Here is a 10578-nt window from a genome sequence, read left to right as displayed (position 1 = left end):
ATATATTTAACAACCAAGTGAAGCAACATATAACTAGATTAATAAATCAATGCTAAGCACTGCTCAAGAAGACACAGAAAGAAGAATGGAGGGACACAAAAAGAAGGAGACAAGTGTTTCGTGAAGAATTCAAAGAAAGCATAGAATACATGAAACATGTTCAAAGAGATTACCAGGAAATTAAAATCTCCATTGAAGCTGGCAAAACTGCTTTAAAGAAACTAAGGATAGATTATCCAAATGGAAGACAGATTTGCAATGTGTGATCATGAAGGAAAAATTTCTTAAAAGAAACCAGGAAACAGTCAGTAACAATACAAAAGCTAGAAGAGAACAATGGGATCTGTAATTTGAGAAATAAAGAATGTGAATGAAGAAGCAGGAGTTTAAACAAAGGAACTACAAAGGTTATTCACAGAAATAATTAAGGACAACTTCCCAAGATAGGAAAAGGAAATGAGATTCAAATGTATGAGGCATGCAGAACTCCAGTCACTTACAACCAAAACAGAGCTATACATATAATAATCAAGATCCCAGAGCTATACATATAATAATCAAAATGTGAACAGAATATTAAAAGCCATCAGACATAAGAAACACATCACCTATAAAGAAAATCTAACAAAATCTTGATAGACTTCTTGACACAGAAGATCAAATCAAGAAGAGCTTGGAGTGAAACATCCCAAGCCCTGAAAGAAAATAACCTCCAGCCCAAATTCATGTACCCTGAAAAGCTATCTCTAGAAATTAATGGAGAAACAAGATGCTTCTGAGACAAAGAGGAACTGTCGGAATTCCAACTCTACAGAGAATACTGAAGGACATTCTAGAGAGAGAGAGAAAAGAACCAGGATTCCAGGAACAGTGACAGAGGACCCTCAGTGAATAGAGAGAAAGTAGAATGAAGAAGGAAAGCAGACAACTAATGGCAGCAAAAGAGCACAACAGAAATGAAGAGAAGGTTGGCTATAATCTTTAATATAGATGGTCTTGATACACCCTAAAAAAAGAAAAGAAAAGGAAAAAAAGAGAAACAAAGGTAGAGTAGATCAGAAGGTAGGGTCCACCAAGATGCTCTTTCTAGGAAATATAGTTAACCTGAAAAAGGGTTTATGGACCGAAAATCAAGTATGAGAAAAGGAAACCAGAGAGTAATAGGGGCAACTCTATCAGTATTTGTAGATAGGTTGGAAATACAGGCTTTAATAGGAAAAGCAATAAAAAATGAGATCAAATCCATGAGGGAGACGGTTCAGAATCACTTAGGTAAATAGCAGGTTGCCCCCCCCAATCTAAAACCTGAGGGTGTTGGTGAGACACAAAAATGCGCAGTGCACCCTGGGGTAGTGAAAGGGGATGAATAATCTTTAAAAAAGGCAGAAGAGGATATTGTTAATATTGTATCAGAATTTAAAATCCACATTACTTAGATTTTATTCTGTCCCAGTTTGTCTACTTGCACTAGGTCTGAGGGCACAGACAGCTTTCCCAAAAATAACAGGATATAGTACAGTAGTCATCTTTAATTTCCTATTAACTTAATCTGGAGCCCTGTATAATTTATACTGCTTTATCATGACTGATCTTAGTTAAATTTTGTTTTTTTTTTTTTTGATTGCTGTTTGGTATCAACAGATTTTATTCAAAACTATTATGATTGATAGTATCAAGTCTGAGAGTATAGAAAATTATGCTGAATATAACAAGATTCACTACGATCCCATTCTGGTTTGATTATTACCTGTTTTTGAAGTTTTACACTATCTACAAAGTTGTGTTTTTATTAATATTGTTATGTACTGCTATATTCAATTATAACAAATCTGATGATATAGCCAATTCTACTGAAGATAACAAGATACAACCCAGTAACCATTGTTACTTGTAAAGTGGTTTTATGTGTCTTTTTCATTCCATGTGTTTATTGGAATTTGTATTTTTTGTCTTGCTTTGTTTCATTTCGCCCTCTAATATGGAAAAGATAGAAATACATGTTAAGACTCATGTATGCATAGAACCTATAAACAGGTAATAAGAACTGATCTAATAATGCATAATGAAATGAACAAATACTTTGAAGAAAAAGAGACACTACAACACCTAATGCTGAATCCGTAGTGTCATGGTGTGAAATTCAGCAATACTATTATTCTTTGTTCAGAGCAATTTTAGCCTGCTGTGATGTGTTTAATATCAACCTAAATGAAGATATGGATAACTGCATGCATATTGAAGTGTTCAGGATTGATAAACATATTACTAAGTTTTTGTTAGATAGGTGAGCAGAGCTGGGTGCAGTCTCATTGTTTGAATCTCCACTTTGTATGTTTCACTTTTGTATCTTGAACACCTACTTCTAAGAGAAAAATCTGTAATCATCAACTAATGATTTATTTCTGTTTATTTTTTCTTTGAAATTATGTATTGTTTCTACCCATTTTCTGTTTCGTTTAGTCTTTCTTTAAATAAAATTTTAAAAGAAGAAAATGATAGATTTTGGCGATAATGAGAATATATATTGAAATTTTCAAGAGCAAAATTGCAGTCAGAGAAAAAGAAACTTTATTATTAGAAAACAAAGCAATTTAGATCATCTGATCCTAGTAATTAGTTTTACTAGGTTCCTTTTTCTAAGTAATTAGTCCAGTATCTCATTAGGTTTTTACTTTTTCTTATTGTGGAGACACAATACCTGGTACCCAGAAGTGGAAGATTGAAAGCTTTATTTTGGTTAACAGATTTTAGAGGTTTTAGTGCATATTCATCTGTCTCCAAGAGCAACATGGCAGAAGGGCATCACAGAGGAAAAACAATCAATTACAAGGCAGGCATGAATCAGCAAGAACTAAAGGGAGGAGGAAGAATATGTATAGTCAAGGCCATGCATACAGTGATCCACCACTTTCTGCCAGGCCTTGTCTCCCAGCATTACACCCAGCTCTAAGCCCATCAGTGGACTAATCCAGTAAAAACACATGAGAGCCAGTGACCTTCCAAGAGCCCTACTTATGTTTGCATAAGGCTTTGGGAGAACATCTAGATATAAACCATAACACAGACACTGAAAAGACTTGAATTATACAGAAAATGAGATAAAAAAATTTCAGTGCAGAGTGATTGGCATGCCAATAATTGTAATGATTTGTAAAAACGTAATGAGGTGGACCACTCCTAATGTATACTTGGAAAGGCCAGATGAATATTCCTGGAAAGCTTCTTGCCAAAAAGGACAGAGGAATCTGTTTTTATGTTTAGCTTCCCATTACAGACAAGTAAGTTTTTTTCACATGCTGTAAGATTTGATGTCTTTAACACCTGAAAAAATCCTTACAACGCAGTCTCGTATCTGCTTTGTTTTCACTCCATAGACAATAGGGTTCATGGTGGGAGGCAAGAGCAGGTAGATATTGGCCACAATGATGTGACAAGATGGAGGAATTGTGTGATGTCCAAATCGATGGGAAAAAAATGAGAAGAAAGCTGGACTGTAGGAGAAAACTATAGCACAGATGTGGGCAGTGCAGGTGCCGAAGGCCTTCTGCCGAGCATCTGCTGAGGAGAGGCTGACCACTGCCCGCAGGATCATGGTGTAGGAGACTGTGATGCACAGAATGTCAAAGCCTCCAATAAGGAGGGCAACCAACAGGCCATAGATAGTATTGACCCTAATGTCACCACAGGACAACTTGGCCACAGACATATGATCACAGTAGGTATGAGGGATGATATTGCCTCTACAATAGGGCAGGCGCTTGGTGAGGAAAGTACAAGGAATAACGAGCAACACTCCTCTCAGGAAGGTGGCGAGCCCAGACCTTAGAATCACAGGATTGGTGAGAATGTTTGAGTAGCGCAGAGGATAACAGATAGCCACATAGCGATCCAGGGCCATGAGCATGAGCACCCCAGACTCCATCCCTGTGAAAGTGTGGATGAAGAACATCTGGGTCAAACATTCATCAAGTCCAATTTCCTTCAGATGAAACCAGAAGATGCAAAGAGCCTTTGGAATTGTACTAGAGCATATGACCAGATCAGTTGCAGAAAGCATAGCTAAGAAATAGTACATGGGCCTGTGAAGTGAGTCTTCATGATGAATGAGGTAGAGCAGTCCACAATTCCCAGCCATGGCCATGACATACATAGAGAAGAATGGAAAGGAAATCCAAATGTGCATGTCCTCCAGCCCTGGAATCCCATTAAGAATCAATGTAGATGGTGACAATTCTGTTTGGTTTAGCATTGCCAAGATTATGTTAGTGTGATCATTAATCACCTTATAGCATTGGTTAACTGTCCTACAGATGCAGAAGAAAAAATCATGTTCGAACTCACTGTCAGTTTCTTTTATCTTTTTACCTCAAGTGACATCTGCATGTTCAAATAACTAACTTGTTTTTCTGATTTTGAAGGAATATAAGCTTTAAATAATTAGATTTTGTCTGCATATTGTTTTTAAATGCATTCACTTAGCAATATATTTAATAAATAATTTTTGGTTTTCAGTACTTGCACAGTCCTTTAATGGATAAACAACATTCCTTAAGACAGATTAATATTGTTTTTCTGAAATTTTTCTTGTTGGTACTTATTTAAATATTAATAGATACACTCATTTTTTGAAGAAAAATCAACATGCTAAATCAACAAACTCTAAACAAATCCTATTTTTAGAGTAAAAATATAGTAATATCTTTTGAATGAACCACCTGATAATGGAAGGGAAATAGCACGGGACCAGATTCTACCAGACAATGCATGCCTCATATCATCATCTTCGAATATTATAATCTTCTTAAAGAATATCAAGGGCTGGAGATTTAGCTCAGTGGCATAAGCATATTCTTGGCAAATACAAGGTTGTGAGTTCGATCCCCATTAACCCCCTCGGGGGGAAAAAAAAAAACAAGAATATCATTTAAAGGATGTGTTTAAGTTGCAAGATTTCAGACATCATTTTTAGCCATAATTTTTGAGTGCAAGCCAATTGAATGTTCTACAGTTTATTAAAATATAGGTTAATAACAATGACTTGAAAAACACAAAATTAGCTAATGAGTAAAATTAAAGCATAAATGCATAAAATAAATTAAGTAAAATTCTTATCACAAAATTAAGATATCAAAAGTTTCAAGCTATATAAATAAAATGTTAAAGTGAAAAAAGTCAGATCAAGTATATTGATTTGAAAGCTGAACATGGTGGCACATGCCAGTAATCCCAGCATTCAAGGGGCTAAGACAAGAGAGTTACTGCAAGGTTGGGGTCATCCTGGGCTACATAGTAAGTTCAAGACCAATCAGAACTGCATAACCAGATTCTGCCTCAAAAAAGTATTATTATTTGAAATGTTAAAGTAAAATACTGAATTTCCTCTGTAAAAGTCGATATTGATCTGTTAATTTCAATTCAAAATTATGTAAGGATTATAAAGGGTTCTGCTATTAAAGGAAAACATAAAGTGAAATGATGCACAATTATCAAAGAAAACACGCCCAGAATTTGGAAAGATTTTAGATGAAGTAAAAATTAAAGCAAGAGAAAGTTGGATAGAATTTTTTTTTAAATTCCAGCCAAAAGTTGTAGTAAAGGTATAATTAAAATTTCTTGTATAGGATGATAGTTGTATGCTATTTTTGATTCACTAGTCTCCATGATGCTATCATAGCAATCACTGAAATTTTCTTTTTTAGTTTAACAATCTACAGTAGACAGAAGCATTAATTAACAGGAGAAATTTTCAAATTCAGGTCTTATAAATGTTCTGATCTTCAATTCAGTGTTACTGATTAACATTTAAGAGACTATTTAGCTTTTTAACACTAAAAGTTGTATTTATATACACTTTAGATAAACAAAATATAGTAGTCTTAGTTTTAGCGACAGTATTTTTTACAGGCTCAATTAGTAAAATTTGTTTTAAAATGTGTACATTATAGACTTCAAATGGCTTTTGTATAACTTATTTACCAATATATAGATTTCTCTGTTTATTTTAAAGAAAAAACAGAAAACTCAAGAAGCAAATGAACCTAAAAAACAACAACAATGAAAGCAAAAGGACAAAAGCAAGAAAAAAAACCGAGTAATCGCTATATAGATTTTCAAAACCAAATGATAAGAATTTAACGATGGTTGTTATACTGCATATTGTTATCTTCAAAATAGTTGCTCAGGAATAATGAAGCAGTAAAATGGAACAAAACACTGGATTTCAAAAGGAAATCCCCCACAGTTGCCACAATGCACAATGCCAGCCTCCAAATACATGCCCAGTCCACCAGCCCCAGGCCTATAAGATCAATCAAAAAACACAAACATCAAAATATTCCTTTCACTTCAGCTGCTATCATCTCACCTTGCGTTCCTGAATCAGTCAGGTGCTCACCAAGGCACAGGGGAGCTTCTTCTGTTTTCCCAGCCCATGCGCCAGCTGGTTCACCAGAAGACATGGTTCACCTCTTTCCTGAGTCTTTTCCGACTCCCCAGGGCAGATCCTGGCTCACAGGCAGGCATAGTTTGGCTTCTGGCTAAGTCTCTTCACACTCCTATCCAAAATATAGATTTTGAATAGTTAAATATCTGGTGAACAATCACTTGCAATATTGGTAAGTTTAACTCTGGAGATGCCTCCAAAAAATTCTGGCAATTTACATTCACTACTGTTTCTACTTAAGAACACACTTACTGTAGCCAGGTATGGTGGCACAAGTCTGTAATGCCAGCACTCAAGAGGCTGAGGCAGGAGGACTGTTGTGAGTTTGAGACCAGCCTGTGCTACAAAGTAAGCTCAAGGCCAGCCTCAACACAAAAAGATGAAATAACTAACTAACTAAATATATAGCTTCTATCTGAAAAACTACTTTCAAGATAACCAAACACAATATGAACCATTGTTAATCTACTATTATTTTGTTTTGAAATTCGGTATTGTCATTTTTATTTTTTTTTGTTTTGTTTTAAAATTTTAAAAAATGCAGTTACTCTGTTAACTTTTATCTATTACATTTACCTTTCTTTCTTAGTCTGTACCTACCAGTATCTCTCCATACAGTATCTATGAATTTATGTGCCTTCATTTTTAATTTGAGCCTATCATGGCAATTCTGAATAATCTTCCTATCAATTCTGTGTTACTCTTTCCCTGATGAGAAAGAATAAAATAATTTACTTTATATCAAAATATATATCCTTGGCTCTACTGAATTTTAACTGCACATCCATATAACAATGACCTGGAGATATTCCTGAAGCTTAGGAGTCCTCTAAAATGTGAATGGATAATCATAGGGATTACATGTATCTAACCTGATAAAGTCATTTACAAACTGAGAAACATAACAAACATAAATAAATATTCTGTCATACCCTTTTCTGTGAGAGTAGCACTACTTAAGGAATTGTTTAATTCTTACATTTAAACTTCAAGTCATAAGAAATCATGCAAATGCTGAACTAAACTGTAAGCTTAAACAACAGGACACAGTATTATTTGCAAATTTAATCTGTTTTAAGATGCATTTTTGGTTTTATTTTTCCTAATTCATTGTCTCTGTTTAGGAAATTTTACTGATACACTGCTGAAGGTTTGTATTACAATTACAATTTTGTCATTTCTAGAGTTCAGTATATCTCCCATTGACAGTCCTCACTTCCAAGTTTATAGGCAGTGTCTTTTTTCCTACTATATAATTCTAAGTTTTTATGACTCACAAAAATAGTTTCTATTGATAAGCATTGCCACAAATATATATGTATATGCATAACAATTTCTCCTGTTGTAGTGGCTCATGCCTATAATCTGAACTCCTCAGGAAGGGGAGGGAAGAGACTTCATGTTCAAGGCCAGCCTAGGCAAAATAGTCTATGTTCTCAAAATTTAAAAGGAATGGGGATAAGGAGGAATGGGACTGAGGGTGTAGCTCAGTATGAGACCTGCTGTTTGATCCCATGATCAATTTTTGACCATCCCATGATGGCAAAAAATAAAAGGAAGAATTTCCTGCCAGATGCCTCCTACCAACCCAGGGAGACTCATAAATTTATAAGAAGAAGGCAAAAACAGACAGGTATTGATTGAAGTCAAACATGATCCCTGTGATTTATATTTATTATCCATATATTTTCCCTTACTCTGTGACAAGGTAGTGATTTATTCCTGATGTGCACCATTCCCAAAGTGAACAATCTTGCATGGTTAAAACAACTATTCATAGGGAAACATGAATATTATAATAATATAAATTGGATTATAGTAGCAAATGTGGGAAATAAGGGTTTCCATTTGTACATGTACCATTTCTGGTATTATATTTTAATTTAAACATGGATAATGGAAAAAATTCCTTTCTAAGGAAAAACAGTTATTATTCATCTTGAATCATTTTTTTTCTTTTTAAATGAGATTCTCCTGTCACTGTTACCTAGATTATTAGATTTAAATACTTAAATACTTAAATTCTGAAAGACAAAACAGTGAGGTAAATTATACCTGGTCTGAGTTCCAAAAAGCTTGTTCAGACATTATAGCTTGTTGATCTGCAGACTTTTGCCATGTACTAGAAGAAAAATGAATGTTATATGTCCCAAATATCCCAAGAGAACATTTTCTAGCATCAGGTAAATATTTCTGGAATTAGGGTAATCTCCAGGGTGCTCAGTGATGACGGACAAACATGTAAATAGTATGTGTGAATAGAGTATCTCTATATGCATTTATATACGTATGAATATGTGTGTGTGATTTCTGTACATGCATTAGAAGTGGATGAATGATTTAAGTACTGAAGGTGCAGGTTCCTTTGCAATAAATTTTTGCAAAATTTCTGGGGGACCACATTGAATGCTTTGCTATTGAAGTAATATGTGTTTTAAATTGTTAATAATGTACATGTCCAAGTAAATTCTTTTACTAGAAGTTGAATCATTGATTATATAAATGAAATAAAATGTTTTTCCAGGTGGGAGTTTTTTTAGACTACATATAATTCTATCAAGTCGTCTAACATAATTTACTTATTTTTGTGTCTTATCTATTGTTTGATTGTTATTTAAAAAAACTACAGTAAACATATTTCCTCATAAATCACATATTACATCTCAGATTTTATCAGTTGTCCAAAATGAATTCCTAGCAGTATGTGAATCCTCATTCTATTATGTCAAGACATTAACAGATTTTGGCATGTAGTTAAGTGGCAGAGTGTGTGCCTAGCATGTGTGAGATCCTGAGATTAATTAAAAAGATCAAGTTTATCTTAAGCACGTATATAACAATTTGATTTGATAAATTAATATATAGTTGATACTATTAAATTCATAATTGATTAGGTAAACTAAAGATAGTGACTTTTAAAATTTTTATCTTTACTGCACTCAGTTCTGAATAACTGTTTCTATTATTTAAAAGTCTTTAAGAACTCCATTGAGGTTTCTTTTATTTTTTTGGCCTTCCATAACTCTGTGGGGCTGGAAATTCAAAAAATTTGTAAATGTTTTACACACACTAGAGAAAAAAGAATAGTGTATGTTACCATGATACAAAGCACAATTCGATTTTTTTATTTTTCAGTTTTGTCTATTTTTCTTTGAGTTCATATTGACCAAATTCTCCAACACTATTAGCTAGTGCTTTTCAAGTGTACATGCTTCTAATCTTAATATCTGAAAATCTTAAATTTAGAATTAAGTTTTTACAAATGATATTTAACCATAAAGTATTTTTTAACTTGATATCAGTTTACTTCTTGATATTCTTTTGGTCATACTCGATGTTTTATCTCAAGCACAGTGGAGGAAAGATAGTTTATTTTAAAAGTTTTAAATCTAAGAAACTAAGAAATCGTCTGTATGAGATGTATAGATGGGCAGATGGATGAATTTCAAAGAAGACTGAAATGCGAACGTTAGATTGAGAGCTCCAGGTAGCCTTAAAGTGGTTTTGGTGGAGTATCAAGGTGCAATCCTGTTTAAACAGGATTCAAGAGAGAAGAAAAGGACTAAAATTAGAGACCAGAGAACAAAAACCACTGTCAGAATATAAAACCTTTCATACGAATTTGCCCCATTTTTAACTGTATTGTCTGGAGACCTTGCTCAGTGGGCACAAGGCTTGCCAAGAAGTGAGGTCCTGGGGTCAATTCTAAGCACCACAACCATCGTCACCAAAAAGATATTCACTGGACACTCACTCACTTTGGTACCCTTTCTTCTCTACTTTCATCGTTTTCATCTTTCTTCACAGTAAAGAAGATGAATACTATACACTACTACTATATGCTGTCGCAGTCTCCCATATGCTTTGACAGGTGAAGTATCCAAAATTGTTTAGCTCAACATTTTTTCATAATTTCTGTTATTGATTTTTCTTTGATCATTGAATCACTGGGAAGTATGCTCATTTTTAAATTTCCTACTGCATATTTCTTAAAAAGGAGGGAGTATCTTTGTTTCTCTTAAATAATCACTTAGAATATTTCTCAGAAGAGTACTTTTATCATGTAGTCTTTAAGTTCTTGCTTGTTTTTATTTCACCTTCATAGTTCAAATATATGTATATTAAGGTGTACTATC

General features: G+C 33.9%; 1 protein-coding gene across 1 annotated transcript; it reads right to left on the bottom strand.

The window, feature by feature from the left end:
- Positions 1-3289: 3289 nt before the first annotated feature.
- Positions 3290-6458, bottom strand: LOC100730260 (olfactory receptor 52N4-like). The gene is made up of 2 exons (XM_013147593.2): positions 6365-6458; positions 3290-4299 (listed from the first exon to the last, which is right to left on the bottom strand). The coding sequence occupies exons 1-2, from the start codon at positions 6456-6458 to the stop codon at positions 3290-3292; spliced, it is 1104 nt and encodes a 367-aa protein (XP_013003047.2).
- Between the last annotated feature and the right edge of the window lie 4120 nt (positions 6459-10578).

The sequence above is a fragment of the Cavia porcellus genome, unplaced genomic scaffold (assembly GCF_034190915.1).
Source record: "Cavia porcellus strain 051 isolate PalLab524CR breed Dunkin Hartley unplaced genomic scaffold, mCavPor4.1 scaffold_9, whole genome shotgun sequence".
NCBI classification, from domain to species: Eukaryota; Metazoa; Chordata; class Mammalia; order Rodentia; family Caviidae; genus Cavia; species Cavia porcellus.
Note: the sequence above shows the minus strand (reverse complement) of the source record. Positions and strands in the feature narration are given on the sequence as shown.

Bases quoted from the DNA above. Each gene is read 5' to 3' on its own strand.
- LOC100730260 (XM_013147593.2), bottom strand. From the start codon at position 6,458: ATGTCTTCTGGTGAACCAGCTGGCGCATGGGCTGGGAAAACAGAAGAA. The intron at 4,300-6,364 runs GTGAGATGATAG...TCTGTAGGACAG, and splicing joins GACTGATTCAGGAACGCAAG to TTAACCAATGCTATAAGGTG.